The 20,549-nt window shown below is 38.6% G+C and overlaps 1 protein-coding gene across 1 annotated transcript in view; it reads right to left on the bottom strand.

Moving 5' to 3' along the window:
• LOC116739114 (antizyme inhibitor 1-like) overlaps window positions 1-9,864 on the bottom strand; it is a 142,662-nt gene extending 132,798 nt beyond the window's left edge. The window contains 2 exon segments of the mRNA XM_032603268.1: window positions 8,919-9,153; window positions 9,155-9,864. Coding sequence (XP_032459159.1) covers window positions 8,919-9,153; window positions 9,155-9,864 — 945 coding nt within the window.
• Between the last annotated feature and the right edge of the window lie 10,685 nt (window positions 9,865-20,549).

Genomic DNA, 20,549 nt, shown 5'->3' with positions numbered 1-20,549 from the left:
ATGGCTGAGTAATATTCCATTGTATATATGTGCCACATCTTCTTTATCCATTCATCTGTCAATGGACACAGGTTGCTTCCACGTCCTGGCTATTGTAAATAGTGCTGCAATGAACATTGTGGTACGTGACTCTTTTTGAATTATGGTTTTCTCAGGGTATATTCCCAGTAGTGGGATTGCTGGGTCGTATGATAGTTCTATTTTTAGTTTTTTAAGGAACCTCCATACTATTCTCCGTAGTGGCTGTATCAATTTACATTCCCACTGATAGTGCAAGAGGGTTGCCTTTTCTCCACACCCTCTCCATCATTTATTGTTTGTATACTTTTTGATGATGGCCATTCTGACCGGTGTGATGGCCATTCTGACTACCTCATTGTAGTTTTGACTTGCATTTCTCTAATGATTAGTGATGTTGAGTATCCTTTCATGTGTTTGTTGGCAATCTGTATATCTTCTCTGGAGAAATGTCTATTTAGGTCTTCTGACCATTTTTGGATTGGGTGTTGTTTGTTTTTTGATATTGAGCTCCATGAACTGCTTGTATATTTGGAGATTAATCCTGTGTCAGTTGCTTCATTTGCAAATATTTTCTTGCATTCTGAGGGTTGTCTTTTCATCTTGTCTATGGTTTCCTTTGCTATGCAAAAGATTTTATGTTTCATTAGGTCCCATTTGTTTATTTTTGTTTTTTTTTCCATTTCTCTAGGAGGTGGGTCAAAAGGATCTTGCTGTGATTTATGTCATAGAGTGTTCTGCCTATGTTTTCCTCTAAGAGTTTGATAGTGTCTGGCCTTACATTTATGTCTCTAATCCATTTTTGAGTTTATTTTTGTGTATGGTGTTAGGGAGTGTTCTAATTCATTCTTTACATGTACCTGTCCAGTTTTCCCAGCACCACTTATTGAAGAGGCTGTCTTTTCTCCATTGTATATTCTTGCCTCCTTTATCAAAGATAAGGTGACCATATGTGCGTGGGTTTATCTCTGGGCTTTCTATCCTGTTCCATTGATCTATATTTCTGTTTTTGTGCCAGTACCATACTGCCTTATTTAGTTCAGTCCCATCTGATCACTAGATTGTAAGACACTGAAGATATGGACAGGTTAAGCATCATAAGATATTGACTGAACAAGTGAATGAACAAATGCTGAAGCTTTGTGTAATGGTTACGGTCTTAAAATTTATTACAGGTTTTTGTGGTGATGATCTAATTTTATGGCTTATTTAAAAAATAAAATGTAAGCATAAAACTTATTTAAAAGTTCTTTAGTGTCAAAAGTAAATTTAAAATTAAGCTCACATGAAAGTGGAAGAAAAAGAAGGGGACAGAATACATAGGACAAAATCTTCCATCACTTTGCTGCAGGCGAACCTCCCATAAACTCTCTCTCTTTGATTGTTGTTGCATCAAGTCCACATGCCTTGGACAGGCCTTAAAGATTTCTATTATTTGGGGTTCTCCTTTTATCCAGTCATATTTCCCAAATATGACTTCTACCGTGGTTGGGTCAGCCTGAACTCCTATGATGGTTGCCAGGAGATTTCTGTAGCCCAAAGGAACCTCCACCTCTTCTTTACCATATCTTTCAAGAAAACACCCATAAAACCTCCTCTGAAAGTCTTCTCTGGCTAGTGCCATCCCACACTGACTATCCTGTTTCTTTCTCTAAAGCATATGGACAATGTGTAAGACAGTATGTGGGTTATCTTCTGACTAAAGAAGGTATAAGAATTCACTTTAAAAGAGTAATACCAAAATAATGAATTATTATTATGATTATATTTTAACTTATATGTTTGTCTCCCTTCCCCAGGGGGTTCATAAGCTCCCTAAGGGTAAGAGCAGTAGTCTTTATTTTGTATTCCTTAAAAATGCTAGATAACAACAGTTAAATAAAATAGATGCTAGATGACTAAATGAATGAATAATGCATTTCAGCTTATGAGTCTTTGAAGACTTCACTGCTAGAGTGGTCTGAGGCTCTAGTGCTGAGATAATGATAAGCTTGGTCACAACCAACTAAGCAAATGACTAGTGACAAATTCTGCTGACCCCCAACCCTGAGAGAACTCATCAGCTGGTGACCATAATAATCATTAAATAACCTGCTGTCCCTGTCACTCTCCTACATTTAGTCCTCTATACTTCAACACCTAAATCACCATTTCATCATGTCAACTCCCTGCTCAAAAACCTGGATGTAAGGACTCCCTATTGCATGCAGTAATTCTCAATCTGCATAGTACTAATAGAATAGAAGGTGGGAGTTTTGTCACTTAAGTCCTAAAACACATCTTAGCAGAGCGGCTACCACATAAGTTGGAAAATTTTATTGTGCGTAACGAGACATATTTCTGAGGAATGTGTGCCATGGACCGAATTGTACCTCCCCAAATTCATATGCTGAAACCCCAACCCCCAATGCGATGTTATTTGGAAATGGGGCCTTTGGGAGACAATTAGGTTTAGATGAGATCATGAGGGTGAGGTCCTCATGATGGGATTAGTGCCCTTATAAAGAGAGACACTAGAGCTCTGCTCTCTCTCTCTCTCTCTCTCTCTCTCACATTTGAGGACATAGTAAAAAGGAGGCCATCTGCAAGACAGCTCTCAACAGAACCCAACCATTGTGGCACCCTGAAAATGGACTTCCAGCCTCCAGAAATGAGAAAAATAAATTTCTATTGTTTAAGCATCTAGTCTATGGTAGTTTGTTATGGTAGCCCAAGCCAACTAAGACAACATATATGACCCATATTAACTGTATGAAGGCACACACAATAAACACATACATCTCATTACACAAACTCAACACACTGATAAATACTGTTCTAGACTTCAGTTCCACCCATGAATAAATAACTGCTATGGAAATTGCTCTCCTGACTTAAAATATATTAAAGATAAAATATATTAAGCAACTATGTTCAGATATTGGACTATAAGCAATGCAAGATTATGACCCTGAAAAAAGGGAGTTAAATATAATAAGTTTTATATTCATCCTGACTATCCACCTGCAAGGAAATTCCAAATTGCAGCACAAGGAGGGGGAATCCAAACAAAGCTTGCTGGTCTTGCCAAGTTGAGGAGACAGAGATTGAAATTTGAGAAGCCCAAAGAAGCTAGAAGTTGCAGAGTAGAATACTGAAAATAAGGGAGCTATATGAAGGTAGAGCTCCAGGAATTTGCATAGGGGTTCCCTCAAACTTTGCCTGAATACTAACCTGTACACACATAGGGTCAAGTTCCAACATGTCAGGAAAGAACAATTAGCAGAGAGCTGTAAGCCAAGAAATTCCCAGAGCTCAAACAGATCTGAAAATCATTCGAGTTTGCATCAGCCAGAGTGGACAGATCTCACTTAATTCAGGAATCATTCAGTAAAGTCACCAGAAGAGTCAGAGCTTAGTAATGCGGCAAATAGACCCTACTATATTGGAGCTGTAGACCTGCCCTGAAAAACCTTTAAAACAAACTTCAAGAGGATCAATCTGATGTTCAAGCAACTTAGCTGCCTGCCAAAACAAAACCATCACTCTTTAAAGAAATACAACAAAATCAAGCACTCAACAAAGAAAATTCACACTGCTCAGTTTCCAAAGAAAATAACTATTCAAAATGCAAAAGCAGAATATTGTGACTCAAAACCATGAAGAAAATCAGTCAATGGACACAGATCTAGAAATGACAGATTTGACGGGGAATTTTCAGACAAGGATGTAACACAACAATTATAAATGTTACAACTATGTATAAGTATTTAAAAGGAAACATGAACGTATGAAGAGAGGAATGAAACATATAAGTAAAAATAACATAAATCATCTGGAGATTAAAATGCATTATTTGAAATGAACAGTTCACTGAATGGCATTAAGAGCAGATTAAATACTGCAAAAGAAAATATTAATGGACTTGAAGACATAACAGTTGAAATTATCCTAATGAAGTACAAAAAGAAGAAAAAAATAAGACAAAATACCCATACCTCAGTAACCAGTAGGACAATATCACACTGTCTAACATATGTGTAGTTAGAGCTCCAGAAAGGAGGAAGGGAAGAATAAAAACAAATTTGAATACATAAATGGCTGAATGTTTTCCAAATTTTGTAAACATTATAAATCTACAGATCAAAGACACTGAATAAATGGTTTAAGCATATAGTCGAAGCAGTCTAAACACACCAGAGAACTGTCATATTCTATCTCTCAAAACCAGTGACAAGGAGAATATCTTTTTAAAAAGCCATAGAGAAAAAAAAATGCCATATGGAGGAACAAAGGTAAGATTTATGCAGACTTCTTTATTTTTTTTAAGTTTTTTTGATGCGGACAATTTTTAAAGTCTTTATTGAATTTGTTACAATATTGCTTCTATTTTATGTTCTGGTTTTTTGGCCATGAGGCACATGGGATCTTAGCTCCCCAACCAGGAATCGAACCCGCACCCCCTGCATTGGAAGGTGAAGTCTTAACCACTGGACTGCCAGGGAAGTTCCTATGCAGACTTCTTATCAGAAACAATGCAAGCCAGATGACAATAAAATGACATTTTTAAAGTGCCAGCCTAGAATTTAAAATCCAGTGAAAATATCAAAATGAAATTTTAAAATGAAGTGAAAGTAAGTATTTTTCAGACAAAGGCTGAGAAAATTTGTTGCCAGAGACCTTCAGTCCAAGAAACGTAAATCCAAGTATTCAGGAAGAAGGAAAATAATACCAGATAGAAACTTGAAGCTACCCAAAGGAACGAAGAAAGTTGAAAATAATAAGTATGAGGATAAAATGTAAAAATCATTTTTCACATATTTTTAAGATAACTATTTTAAAAACTAACATGAATGTATTGTGAAGTTTATAATATATGTTGAAGTAAATATATGACAACAATAACATGGAGGACAGGAAGGGAAACACAGAAGTATATTATTCTAAAGTTCTTGTACTATATATGAAGAAGTATAATATTATTTAAAGGTAGACTATGTTAAGTTAAAGATCCATATTGTAAACCCTAGAGCAAACACCCACACACATATATACATACACACAAGAGGTATAGCTAGTAAGCCAATAGTGGGGAGAAAAGAGAATACCACAAAATATTCAATTAAAAAAAGGTAGAGAAAGAGGAAAATATGAAAAAAGAACAGAGTAAAGAAAATATAAAGAGAAAACAAAGAGAAAAATGTAGATTTAAACCCAACTATATAAATAATTACCTTAAATGCAAGTGATCTAAATTGTCCAATTAAAAGGCAGAGGTTGTCAGACTGAATAAAAAAGCATAACCTGGGACTTCCCTGGTGACACTGTGGTTAAGAATACACCTGCAGGGGACACAGGTTTGAGCCCTGGTCCAGGAAGATCCCACATGCTGTGGAGCAACTAAGCCTGTGAGCCACAACTACTGAGCCCGCATGCCACAACTACTGAAGCCCGTGTGCCGAGCCCGTGCTCTGCAACAAGGGAAGCCACCGCAATGAGAAGCCCACATACCACAACGAAGAGTAGCCCCTGCTTGCTGCAACTAAAGAAATCCTGTGCACAGCAACGAAGACCCAATGCAGCCAAAAATAAAATAAATAATTTTTTAAAATTAAAAAATAAGAGTTTCTAGAAAAAAAAAGCATAACCCAAGAGCATACGCCATCTAGAAGAAAGCAACATTAAATATAAAATCAAAGATAAGTTAAAACTAAAATGATGTCAAAAAGATATATGATGCAAATACTAACAAAAAGAAAACTGGAGTGCCTATGTCAATATCACAAGGAATATAGCCAGGGATAAAGAGCCACATTTCATAATGATAAAAGGGTCACTTTCTCAAGAAAACATGATAGTCCGAATTCCTAAAAGCAGAGTTTTACAATACAGGAAGCAAAACATGAACTGAAAGGGAAAAATGAACACATAATTATAGGTAGAAATTTCAACATGTTTCTCAATTGTCTTAATTTGAGAAATTAAGAATTTGACAAACTTCTCAATTTATCTTAATTGACAAAATAAGTAGACTAAAAAAATTCAATAAAAGTAACAGAGGACTTGACCAACACTTGAACCAACTTGAAATAACTGACATTTACAGAACATTCCACTCCACTCAGTAGCATGTACTCAGAGAACTTATAATGTTCTCTGACCACAAAAAAATGAATAAATCAACAATAAAAAAATTAATTGGTAAATATCAAAATGTATTAAAATCAAACAAAATGCTTGAAAATAATCCATCGATCAAATAAAAATCATAACAATTTTTAAAATATCTTGAAATGAATGACAATGCAAACACATATATAAATATACGGCATGCAACTAAAACCGTGCTAATTGGGAAATTCCTAGTTTTAAACACTTATATTAGAGAAGAAGAAAGGTATAAAATAAATTATCTAAACTTTCACCTTAAGGAGCTAGAAAAAGAGCAAATTTAAACTAAGAAGGAAAAAAAGGAAATAATAAAAATAAAAGCAGAAACCAATGGCATAGAAAATGGATAAAAATAGAGAAAAATCAATGAAAAAATAATTGTTTTAAAAGATCATTAGCAGCAGCATCAATTAGCATGAAATGTTCAGGGAGAATTTAAACAAAATATGTGCAAAACCTGTACACTGAAAAATACAAAACATTTTTTTTAAGAAGGAATAAAAACATTTTATCTGTGTATTCAGAATCACACACAAGTTACCTTTACAGTTCAATTTACTATATAGAAATCATTTGGGTTTTATAGTTTCAGCTAAATTCTGAACTGAGATTAATATTTTTTTTAAAAAAAATATTGTTACATAAATTCAGTATTTTAAGCATACCAAATTGAAATACATAAGTTCAAACTTCAGATTTATGGCAAACAGTCTTCAAGTACAACGCAGATATTTCTTAAAGTTACCGTATCATTCACATGTCTTACTTGCAACTCTGAGCTGTTATACACAGAATAGCTCTCCTATAAATATGGCAAAATCAATATGCCATGAAGCTCAAAGTTGTATAGTCAGGCCAATGACTCGAAGTTGTACCATCTCTTAAAAGATGTGGCATTTCTGGACCAAAAAGCACAATAAGTAAAGAAGGTTAGGAACAATTCCTCCTCCTTATTACAGTTTAAAAAAGTTGCATGGTAGCTTGGAATTTTGCATAAAACACCACATTACACCTTGGAAAAGTCCAAGGGTAATTAGAACAACAGATTGGGGTCCTTTTTTTTTTTAATTAATAGAACCCACAAAATTCAAATAGGAATTAATCAAATCAAAAATATTAAGCACCTACTGGTTTAAGAGATTGAAATTTATTAGAGATTCATGACCAATCTCCTTCCACCTTGAAATCAAGGTGTAAAAACCAGCTATTAAGTGCATTCCAAACTTCTCCTATTAGCACAGGTAGAATTTTCTGTCCATTGCCACCAAGGTGAAGTCACATTTCCTTGGTAGACAGAAATTCCACATCTGAACATAGAGTAAGTTAGGAAAAAATGACCCCTGTTGTTTATTACTATTGTGACTCTGAGATCTAGGATAACAAATATACTAGCAGTGAACAACGCAAATTCCTGGCAACAACTGTCAGGTTAGTGACTCTAACTCACTTCCCCCAATCACCATAAAATTTTAGTATGAAAAGAATTAAAACTACACTAAGCTGAACAAATAGGAAATAACAAGAAGCTAATAGCTGAAACAAAACAAACCCTAAGTTTGAAATCACTGCAACTGAGAAATTGAAAATAGGTGTGCTTCACCGCACCCCACCTCACAATTTTCAATTTAAATAATATTCTGTGCAAAGGAGCATCAGGTTTCTGGATATAGATGTAGCCCTTCTTTAAGATTTAGTGAGCTGCAGAGTTTTCTGCGATTTTATTTCTCTCACCCAAAGTTTATTCAAGGTACTTAAGAGAATCTTCCGTTTCAGCCAAAAGATATGTGATTCAAAGATTTACTAAGGTACTCTATCTGTACAGAAACAGCTGTTAATTATTACAATTGGTTTATGCAGGATTAACATTTTTGGTGTTAAAATTGTTAAACGTCATGCTTACTGCACATCAACTCTCCATAATGAATCTCAACTTCACAATGATTTACCGAACATTTTACTTAAATTACTAATTAAATAACTGAAAAATGTACTGAGCCAAACTAAATTTAAATGGGCTATAAAGGAAAATAACCTTCTAAACAGTCCATATACACATCTCTTTCGAAACTGCCTTTGCTAGCTAGCCCCTTTCCCAAAGTTTTAGCCTGAAAAAACAGTAAAATCTACACAAAATTTTATTGCAATCATACAAGGGTAACATTAGGTCAAATACAACAAATACTATGATGCAATTTTACGTTTATTAAACTACAGTTCAAAGCACAAATTTACACATTCTAAATACACTAAACATATCTAATGAAATCACACTGGTCTTCCACTGATATTTGATATATCTGGGTGAAAGACATTAACTTTACAAGACTTTTTAACACGAATCCTTAGTATAAAAACTGTGTCCTTGTATGTAAACGTTTTAATGAGGAACCCAATTAATGGGCTTCCACCTCCACTAAGTCATCCTTTTCTTTTTTTTTTTTTGCGGTACGGCATGTGGGATCCTCCCGGACAGGGGCATGAACCCGTGTCCTCTGCATCGGCAGGCGGACTCTCAACCACTGTGCCACCAGGGAAGCCCAAAGTCATCCATTTTGTTGCATATTTTATTTTAAACGCTTAAGGGGTAGGGCAAACTGGTAAGTTTAAATGTGGATACATTCTCTTCATCTCAATTACCCCCAGTGAATTATGGATGAGAGCTAATTTTGTCTGGTCCCAAATAGCTATTACTAGTAGTTTTTGTTTCCAAGAGAATTAACTGAGTAAGATTGTTCAAATTTTTTCCACACTGGAATGTAGACCAGCTTAACCTGCAACTTCAGATCTAAAAAAGTGTTAATGCCTGCTAAAGCTTCAGTGGAAAAGCTGTCTTCTTGGCTCAACTGAATGCAAGAAGGCACAAAGAAGAAGTTCTCCATCATTGTGTCTGAAGTAATTCCAGAATCTTGCATCTCATACCAATCACCATATGACATCATATAATAAATAGCTGGCCTTCGAAAATCATTAAAACAGATGGTTTGTGAAAGAATCTGCTCCCATGTTATCAAAGATAAGCCAATCTCCCACAGTCCGCTCAGGAAGAAGACAGTTTTCCACAATTTGATCAAGCTCATCACAGGATGGACCCCAAAGGCTGCTTGTAAACAGAGGCTCATCTTCCTTGTATTTCTTGTGAACCTCTGGAATGGTATTTAAGTCCTCAGACAGTTTACTTGCAAAAGAACCATAAACACCGTTGTTCATATAATACATGAAGGTTGGTTCATCACTTCCGGTTTTTCCTACTCCAGAGGAAAACTTATTTTCAACTTTCTTTGCAATGATATTAACTGCAAGTGTAAATGCAGAAGACACATAGTAGCTTCCGGGTTCAGAAATTATCTTAGTGTCAGATCCTTCAGGAAAGTAGACATCCAACAAAGGGCTGATAACATGATTAACCTCTTCCAATCGAAATTCGGTTCCTGTGAAGCCAATGTCTAACATGTTCATTGTGAAGCCAAATTCTCCAGCCATATCAAATACACATCGAGCATCAGATAGAGCATGTACATATACTTGAGAATCTTTGCAAGCACTTGAAACATGAAATTTAACCCCAATAATTTGGACATCAAGTTCCTTAGCACATTCCAAAAGATGCCTACATTTCTTCAGGGTAGTGCCAAACTTTGTTACCCTCTTCACCTCTAATATTATCTTCTGTTGTGATATGTAGTAAGACCTTGGCATTTGGGTGATCACGTGCAATTGTCTTCAATTTGACTTCATTGCCACATGTCATGATATTCACTCCAACTTTTGCCGCATACTTTATCTGAGACACTTGCTTGCAAGGACTTATGTAAATGATGTTTTCTGGAGATACACCCAATTCTTGCACTAAAGCCATTTCAGTTTTACTGGAACAAGCAAATCCAGTTCCAAGAGCTGCCCAAATCTCAAGTACAGCTGGAGTGGAGTTGCACTTTACCGTGTAGAATGGCTTTATCTGAGCCACCATGTTCTGCCAGTGACTGTGTTTCTTCACAATCTTTCCAAGATCTCCCACAAAAAATGCATTTTCTTTGTCAGGGTATGTCCATAAACATAGTTATCAACAACATTTGGAAGGTTTGTTCCTTCATCCAACGGGCCAACGGAGTAGTTTGCATTGTCAATAAATCCTTTCATCTCAGCCGTATTCCACAAAGCCGAAAGTCATAAACCAGGAAAAACAAGAGACGGGCCACCAAGCCTTACATCTGGGTCCTTAGAATATGCAACAAAATGGACAAGTTAGGAGTTGGAACCCGCCTATCATCATCTAGGTTCCCAAGGTGGCTCAGCGTTGAAGTCGAACTGCTCTCTATACAGCACTTCTCCTAGGCCCTCTGGGTAGTTGTATACTTGGTCAGAAAGTTCGCCGTGAGATAACGGCCCAAAGAGTCGGGTAAAGCGTCTTCTCTTTTTAGGCGGAATTTTAAAAGAGGGATGTGGTTACCTTGAGCAGAAATACCCAAGGCCGCCTGGGCCATAGGCTGCGGGGACGACGTTGGAGGAAAAGCGCGGCACCGACACCAGCTGTGCAGCAGTGGTGGTGGCGGCCGAAGGAGAGAAACAGAACAACAGTGCGGGGAGAAGAAGAAAGGCGAGGGCTGGATTCAGCCTCGTCACACCGCAGAGCAGAGAGCGAGAAAGGATGAGAAAAGGCAGAGAAGGTGAAAAAACGAAACACTGCAACTGAGTGAAGAGCCACGGAGCGTGGGGAATACAAAACATTTTTGAGTAAATTAAAGTAGACCTAAATAATTGGAAAGATATGCGATATTCATAGATTGGAATTAACATCTTAAAAACACTATTTTTAAGATGTTAATTCTGCTTAAATTGATATGTAGATCCAGATTGGGATTCTGATGAAAATGCCAACAGGCTCTCTTGCAGAACTTGACAAGTTGACTTTAAAACTGATATGTAACTTCAGAGAAATTAAAATATCCAAAACAATTTTGAAAAAGAATTAGGTTGGAAAACTTAAAGTAAGGGACTTCAAGACTCACTGTAAAGCTACAGTAATCAAGACTGTGGTTTGGATATAAGGATAATCATATAAACCAACAGAACTGAATTGAGGGTCCAGAAATAGATCCATACTTACATGGGTCAGATATCACTATTGACAGAAGCGTCAAGGGAATACAGTGGGGAAAAGAGAGTTGTTTCAACAAGTGCTACTGAAACAGCTGGATATCCATACGGAAAAGAATGAATCTCAACCCTTCCCTCACATCATATATACCAAAAACTAACTTGATATGGGTCATACACTTAAATGTAAGAGCTAAAACTATGAAACTTCTAGAGGAAAAGATAGAGAAAATTTTTGTGACCTTGGGATAGGCAAAGACTTCTTAGAGAGGATACAAAAAAGCATGAGCCATTAAAAAATAAACTGACCTTCATCAAAAATAAAAACTTCTGCTCTTCGAAAGACACCATCATAAACATGAAAAGCCACACAAGAAAAAATTCATAATACATATGTGTGACAAAAGGCCAATATACAGAATATTTCAGGAATGTCTTCCGGCCAATAATGTCTTCCGACAAACAACCAATTTTTTAAATGGCGATACATTTGCACAGATACTTCACAAAATAAGATATAAAATCTCAAATACGTGAAAATATGTTTAAGAGCATTTATCTCAAAGAAAATTTAATTTAAAACTACAATGAGGGGGCTTCCCTGGTGGCACAGTGGTTGGGAGTCCGCCTGCCAATGCAGGGGACACGGGTTCGTGCCCCAGCCCGGGAGAATCCCACATGTCGCGGAGCGGCTGGGCCCGTGAGGCATGGCCGCCGGGCCTGCACGTCCGGAGCCGGTGCTCAGCAACGGGAGAGGCCACAACAGTGAAAGGCCCGCGTACCGCAAAAAAAAAAAAAAAAAACTACAATGAGATACCGCTACACATCCATTAGAACGGCAAACATTTTAAAGACTGACTATATTAGACCAACTCTATTAGCTGTTAGGATATGGAGCGACAGAAATTCTCACACATGGCTAGGGTTAGATAGAATGTTTCAACCACTTTGGAAATAGTTTGGTAGTTTCTTAAAAAGTTAAACATACACTTATCTTATGACCCAGCAGTATTACTCCTAGATATGTATCCAAGAAAAATGAGAACATATGTCCACAAAAAAGAGTTGTACGTAAATGGCCATAGCAATTTTATTCATAATAGCTCAAAACTGGAAACAAGCTAAATGTTGTAAGAAGAGGCAGATGGATCCGCAAATTTTGGTATATCCATAAAATGGAATATTGTTCAGCATTTTTTAAGAAACTCTATGCTATATACAAAGTGGCTAAACCTCAAAAACATTATGATGAGCAAAAGAAGCCAGTCTCATAAGAACACTTACTGTTTGATTTATATAAAATTCTGTAGGAGGCAAATTGATGCCATATCTTTTGCCTAGTATCATGAATGATAGGAGTGTTGATTGCAAAGGAATATGAGGGAACATTTCAGGGTTGTAGTAATGTTTTATATCTTGATTGTGGTGGTGTTTACATGTGTCAAAGTTCATCAGACTATACAGTTAAAATGGGTGCATTTTACTTTATGCAAATTATACTTCAGTTAAGTTATTTCGTTTCTTTTTCAAACAACTGGTCTAAAGAACAAACTCAGATTCTCTCAGACTAATATTCAGGACCCTCCACACTACTTTTCTACTCTTATTTCTCATATGCCTCAGATTCAATATTACCCTGAAATGCAAACAAGTTGGCTTTCAACCTCTCCTCCCCAAACAAGACTAATCCTCACTCCTACTCTTAGCTTCCTGGGTCTACATATACCCTCTTCATTCTGCAGAGCCCAGACACTTATGACCACCGCTTTCACAAAGCCTTCCTCTAGCTTGCCCTGAGTTTTTTGATTCTTTGGTATTTATACCACGTATACTGGTTTCCGTTGTTCATTATCTGTTTGTGTGTGTTCCTCTCATCTCCCAAAAGGCAAACTGTCACCCTTTGATATACAGCCAATTCTGGTTATTCCTGCTGGTTACGTTCCATATAGTTGCTGTAAACACTGAATTAGCAAATACTGAAGCATTGTTCCTAGGGAAAATACAGGGTTAGATTTTTTCTTTTTTTTTTTTTTGCGGTACACGGGCCTCTCACTGTTGTGGCCTCTCCCGTTGCGGAGCACAAGCTCCGGACGCGCAGGCTCAGCGGCCATGGCTCACGGGCCCAGCCGCTCCGCGGCATGTGGGACCTTCCCGGACCGGGGTACGAACCTGTGTCCCCTGCATCGGCAGGCAGACTCTCAACCACTGTGCCACCAGGGAAGCCCCCAGGGTTAGATTTTTGTGAGACTCTGGTCACAACATTTTCATCAACCAATCCATACGTAAGCTTGTTTTATGTGTGTTTCTGTTTAAAGACACCTTATTTAATATATGTTGTTGATTCACTGAACTCAGCCAATAGCACTATATCTCATGACTGAATAAAGCTTATCTAACACACATATATTTTCCCTAATGCACCTCAAAGCTTTCTTGTGCTTTGGAACACTAGACAGCACTTCAGCACTACCCCTGGGGGCTATTTTAAATAGGGAAATCACCAAGAAAAATGCAAAAACATGGCATTAAGTGCATTGCACAAAGGATGCTTATTTAGAGTATGAGAGATAAAATAGAGCAACAGCTTGTTCTGCCTCAGCTGGGAAAGTGCATTTTGAGCAATTCAAAGCTTCCCTGTACTACATATGTCCACAGATAGCCATAAAAGAGCCATTGATTACGATTACAATAAATTTTAGCAAGTAAGCAAAGTCATAAATATGGAATCCCTGAATAAGGAAGCTTGCCCATACTTCACAGCATCTTGTACAGTGCAAGACACTTAGCTGGCATTCAATAATTAATTTATCCAGACAATTGGAAGGACAAACAGAAAGAACTAACTCATGACTTTACTTAAATCTCTATCAAGAACCCTTGTTTAAAATTCATTTTAGGAGGCGTGTTCAAGCTTGAAGACAAGTTCTCCAAAGTAAGATTTTGAGCCTCTTGCAGAGACATATTGGGGGTCATTGCTAAGGAGAGGCTCAGGAAAATCTCATAGGACCATCTGCTATTTGCAACATCCATTAAAAAGAAGGGGTTTCTTGTTCTTTATTAGCAACTTAAAAGTTTTCTACTTCTGACTGAGGAGAATGGATAAAAGAAAAAAATTGATTGTCATGTTTCTAAAGCAAAGTGATATTTCCCACCTTACTTTTTGAAGAGAAAACAGACTCTTTAATTTAGCCCATTAAAAGTTACTTTCTAAGAATCAGTTGTGTTTCTATACACTAACAACAAAATATCTGAAAAAGAAATAAAGAAGACAATCCCATTTGCAATAGCCTCAAAAACAACAAAATACTTAGAAATAAATTTAACCAAGAAGGTGAAAGATCTGTACACTAAAACCTATAAGACTTCTGTGAAAGAAATTGAAGAAGACACAATTAAATAGAAAGATATCCCGTGTTCGTGGGTTGGAAGAATTAGTATAGTTAAAATGTCCAGTCTACCCAAAGCCATCTATAGATCGTGGGTTGGAAGAATTAGTATAGTTAAAATGTCCAGTCTACCCAAAGCCATCTATGGATTCAGTGCAATCTCTAACAAAATTCCAATGGAATTTTTCACAGAAATAGAAAAAAACAATTATAAAAATTGTCTGAAACCACAAAAGACCTTGAATAGCCAACACAAGTCTGAGAAAGAACCAAGTAGGAGGTATCATGCTTCCTGATTTCAAACTATATTACAAAGGTTTAGTAATCAAAATAGTATGACATTGGCATAAAAAGAGACACATAGACAAATGGAACAGAACTGAGAGCCCAGAAATAAACCCTCACGTATATGGTCAACCAATATTTGACAAGGGAGCTAAAAATACTCAATGGGGAAAGCATAGTCTCTTCAATAAATGGTGCTGGGAAAATCGAATAATCACATGTAGAAGAATGAAGTTGGACCCCTTTGTTACACTATTCACAAAAATTAACTCAAATGAATTAAAGACTTAAACATAAGACCTGAAAATGTGAAACTCTTAAAAGAATACACAGGGGGAAACCTCCTTAATATTGGTCTTGGCAACAATTTTTGGATATAACACCAAAAGCACAAGCAACAAAATCCAAAATAAATATGTGGGACTACATCAAACTAAAAAGCTTCTGCATAGCAGAAGAAACAATCAATAAAATTAAAAGGCAACCTACAGAATGGGAGAAAAATATTTGCAAATTAACCTGATAAAGGGTTAATATCCAAAATATATAAGAAAATCATACTCAATAGCAAAAGACCAAACAATCCTATTTTAAAAATGGGCAGAGGACCTGGATAGAGACTTTTTCCAAAGAAGACACAAAAAGGCCAACATGTACATAAAAAGATGCTCAACATCACTAATCATCAGGAAAATGCCAATCAAAACCACAATGAGCCATCACCTCACACCTGTTAGAATGGCTATCAACAAAAAGACAAGAGATGATGGCTGGCAAGGATGTGGAGGAAAGGGAAACGTTGTACACTGTGGGTAAGAATGTAAATTGGTGCAGCCACTGTGGAAAACAGTCTGGAGGTTCCTCAAAATATTAAAAATAGAACTACCATATGATCCAGTAATCCCATTTCTGGGTATATATCCAAAAGAAATGAATCCAGGATCTCGAAGGTATATCTGTACTCCCATGTTCATTGCAGCACTATTCATAACAGCCCAAATATGGAAACAACCTATGTGTTCACCTACAGATGAATGGATAAAGTTTTGATACACACACACACACACACACACACACACACACACACACTCATGCACACAATGGGATATTATTTAGACATGAGAACAAAAGAAATTCTGCCACTTGCAGCAACATGGATGAATCTTGACAGCATTATTCTAAGTGAAATAGGCAGAAAGACAAAGACAAATACTGTATGATACCAATTTACATGTGGAACCTAAAAAGCTGAACTCGTAGAAACAGAGAGAAGAATGGTGGTGGCCAGGGGCTAGAGTGTGGGGGAAATGGGGAGATGTTGGTCAAAGAACATGAGCTTCCAGTTATAAGAAGTAAATTCTGGGGGTCTAATGCACAGCATTGTGATTAAAGAACAGACCTTAAATGTTCTCACCACAAAAAAACAAATGATAATTACGTGAGATGTTAGAGGTGTTAACTAACACTACTGTGGTAATCATTTCACAATATATAAGTGTATCAAATCAACATATTGTATACCTTTAACTTACAGATGTTATATGTCAATAATATCTCAATAAAACTGGAAAATATTATTTCTAAGAATAACCTAGAAAAAGAGCAAAGAAAAAGTAAGAAGAGAACCAATAATTCTTTTTAAGTTAAAATGCCCCATGTTGTCAGACACGTGGGAACATGAGCGATCTTGTACACTGCTAATGAGAGTATAATTTGGAACCAATTTTCTAGGAGCAGGTGGTTAGTAATATATGTCAAGAGCCCTAAAAATCCTCCCTTCGCTGATCCGGTAATTCTACTCCTGGGAATTTATCCTAAGGAAATAATCCTAGATGCAGACTGGGATTTATATGCAATAATGTCCACGCAGTGTCATATAATAGAAGGACCTTGAAACAAACCAAAAGTCTCACAAAGGAGAAATGGTTCAATAAATAAATAATGGCATACTCACGTGTAGCTCAGGTGTTAGACTGTCCTTCCTCCCCAAACTCCTCTACCCTTTATTTTTAAGGTCACCTTTACTATATGATGGAAGGAGAATGTTTTATCCTAAGGGTACTCATGGTACTTGCCATGCCATTTCCCATTCCACCTTGGACCGTCATTCACTTCACAGATGTTCTCCAAAACTGGCACAATGATCACCCTCCCCAACCCCTGCTGGGCCTGCCCCTTTTCACCTTCCCCTGCAGAGGACTGAGCTGGTGCAGAGGAAATAAATGTCTGCTGGTGAACTGATGTCAAGCTCTGGCCCAAGGAGATCAAGTTGCTGAAACAGGCTGCAGGGTATGGTTTTCCCATTTTACAGATAAGGAAACTGAGGCTCAGGGGAGCAAGTAGCCCAGTGTTACTTAGGTGATAAGCAGTGATGCCAAGATTTGAGCCCATGTCTGTCTGACTACAAATCAGAATCCTTTTCACTACAATATTCCCCTCTTCTGCACCTCTACCACTTTAGTCCTCTTCAACTCTCCAAGTAGAAATTTACCCCATTACTTCTAGGAATTCACCTTCCTGAATTGGTTATAAGGATTAGTCTCTCCACTAACTTGCAACCTGTGAAAATTTACCTCAACCACAAATGTCCTCATACTTTCACCACCTCCAAAATTCACTTCTACACATACACCCGTGTTACTGCAGTTTACTGGCGTTTTCTTTTCTTCTCTTTTCTTTTTTTTTTTTTTTGGTTGTCACAATTTTTTAAAATTCTACCAAGTGGACGGGGGGGTGGGGAAGTTAAATAGTTACTATATTTATACTGAGAATGGATTTAGGTGATAATAAAGGCAGATGTTGCTATAGCAACGAATGTTCTAGGATCACATACACATCTTTTTGCATTTGTGCAAAGTGCACTGGATTGTAGCTAACATCTCCCCGAATGGTCTGTGCAGAGCAGGGCACATTGACCATTGTGTGGTCAGGTCAGGGCCAGCTCACACACATGGGTCTCCTCAGCTACCAAAACACTGGCTGCTTTGTGACCACCTAGAGGGGTGGGATAGGGAGGGTGGGAGGGAGGGAGACACAAGAGGGAAGAGATATGGGAACATATGTATATGTATAACTGATTCACTTTGTTATAAAGCAGAAACTAACACACCATTGTAAACCAATTATACTCCAATAAAGATGTAACAAAACGAAACAAAACAAAACAAAACACTTGCTGCAACCTGGGGCTCCAGGTAGATCTGGATGCCAGCACAGCTTCAGGGAGAGCCATCGGGAAGCTGTGCTGTCTCCCGCCTGGGTAAACTCTCTCCCTCGCTCTCCTTTTCTTTCGCTCTTTTTCATGCTGGTTCTAAATTATGCTAACTGTTTAATGACAGCCTGGGTTATTTTCTGAACACCAGTGGCAGGAGAAGGTTAGGGTATTCACTCTGACGATAACCCACCTTGGTGTGAGGGAGGGAACCCCAGGGTATGCCCTGTGTGCTGTGCAGCGAGAATAGCCCGGGGCCCCTTCCCCTGGGACCCCTCCTCTATTGGCTGGGAGTTCTTGCCCCAGGATCTTCCTACAATCCTCCTGACCCCAGGCTCCCAGTAAGACAGGTGCCCTCCTTCACCTGCCCAGTCAAAGCCATCCCTCTGTGCATCACACAAAGGGGAAAAGACCTGGCTGGAATGTAAAGGATGTGTGTTCTAGCCTGCTCTGCCACCTAGGAGCTGCCACCTAAGAGTTGCCACCTAGGAGCTTGTGGGACTTCTCTGAGTTGTAGTCCCCTCCCCTGTGAGAGAAGGCTGCATCTCTGGAGAAAGTGCTAACCTGGTATACTCATTCATGAGTAGGTGAAAATGATAACACCTGGCAAATGCGCTGTATTCACCATTCTTACACAAAATATGAGCCTTAAACCAAAAGAATAAATGCCAAATTGTAGAAATTTAGCCATCAAGTAACAGGCAAGGGATATGCTCTCACAGCAATGGGCTCCCATGGTGACCATCTACACACAGGGCCGTCATTTAATGACATGAACTACATCTGCCCACCATGAAGCCACTAGGTGCTCAAGAGCTCAGAGCTGGTACCAGAGGCAGGTAGGAAAATGGTGGTAGACATACCTTGTGATGGATGCCGTGGTGGGTGTGTGCTTTGAGGAGGGACACCAAAACCACAGGGAAGTACTAGCTGTGTGAACTTGGGCAAGATACCCAATCTCTCTGAGCCACGGTTTTCTCATCTGTGAATTGGAAAAATGTCTGACCCATGAGGCTGTTTCTGGGTACACTAACCTTCGAAGTTCTGCTGGATCAAAGATATTCCAAAGGGGAGCACACATAGGAGCTCTTCAGATGTCTCCACTTTATAGTAGCTTTGCAGCGTCCACGAGACGTGGGAGGCTGGTGAATATCGTGCTCCCTTTGCTCCAGGAGAACCTCCGTTCAACAGCTTTACAAGACGACATGCTGGGACAGATTGTCAGGTATCTCATCTCCACGGCCAGGGCTCCCCGACAGACCAAGTCTGAAGCGTCAGGAATTTGTATTGATGAGAAGAAAAGGCTGCTGTAGATGATTGAACTTGGCCAATTAACAAGTAAACAAACACGCAATTGCAAGCCAGAGCCCTGGCTAACACAATGTACCTCGCTTATTTAATACGACACGAGTCGTTTAGTTTTAATTAGGACAATACTTCACGGTCTATTAGTAGGAGTCCTGTAGTATATGTTGTAGAAATAATGAAGGCTTAGCAATGAGACCTATTTCAGCACTCCGCTATTAAACCTTCACTGAGAAGGGATGTGGGGCTGCCAGGCTCTTTGTGGAAATGATTGGGTTTGGAAATTAGCACTGTTAGAGAGATCTAGGTGAGACAGAGTCTGGCAAAGCCTCCAGGCTCCAGCAACCCAGGCACGCTCAGCTCACGGGACTGAGGACCAAGCCCACTGCTGAGCCCCAGGATCACCCAGCTTTGCAGATCTCAATAAGGCCTGGAACACAACCCCACTCTCCCACCCGCAGTGGTACACAGGACAGGATGGATGCTGCCCAAGAGAGCACTGAGGCCGTCACCAGAAGGAGAACGTCCCAACTCAGTCACACTTGACTCCTCGAACCAGAACCCTCCTCAGCAGACCACTTGTTCCCCTAATGGGAGAAGATTCAAGGTTCATACCCCACTCTCATTAGCTGGTTGAGAACGGGGCCTCTCTCCCTTTCTTCCGCCTTCTCAATGCGCTCAGTCCAGTCGCTCCATCGTGAAATGGTTCGATTCACGCTCAGAAGTTAGATAGCTAGTTTGCTCCCCTCCCTCTCACGTAGGAGCTCTTCAGATGTCTCCACTTAGCCATCAAGGAACAGGCAAGGGATTCAATTTCAGTTTGAATTCCACACCTCTAGCCTTTCCTTTCTATTGTGTTCGCGCTCTCCTCCCAGCAGGCACTGGGATAGCTCCCCCTTTCCTGCCTCCCCTAAGGAACTGCCATCCTTTACCCCTCAGCAGAGGGGCATCCCCGTCACTGTTCTCTCCCTATCATTTGCAATTTCAGCCTTTCTCCTCTCATTTGTGGAGCAAGAAGCTTGTCTTTTAAAGCAGTTCCATGTGTCACTGAATAAGTAGAAGATATTTGCCTGGAAAAGGAGACAACTATTCCTGTCTCT

Source organism: Phocoena sinus, chromosome 1 (genome assembly GCF_008692025.1).
Source record: "Phocoena sinus isolate mPhoSin1 chromosome 1, mPhoSin1.pri, whole genome shotgun sequence".
NCBI lineage: Eukaryota > Metazoa > Chordata > Mammalia > Artiodactyla > Phocoenidae > Phocoena > Phocoena sinus.
This window is presented reverse-complemented; position numbering and strand designations above follow the sequence as displayed.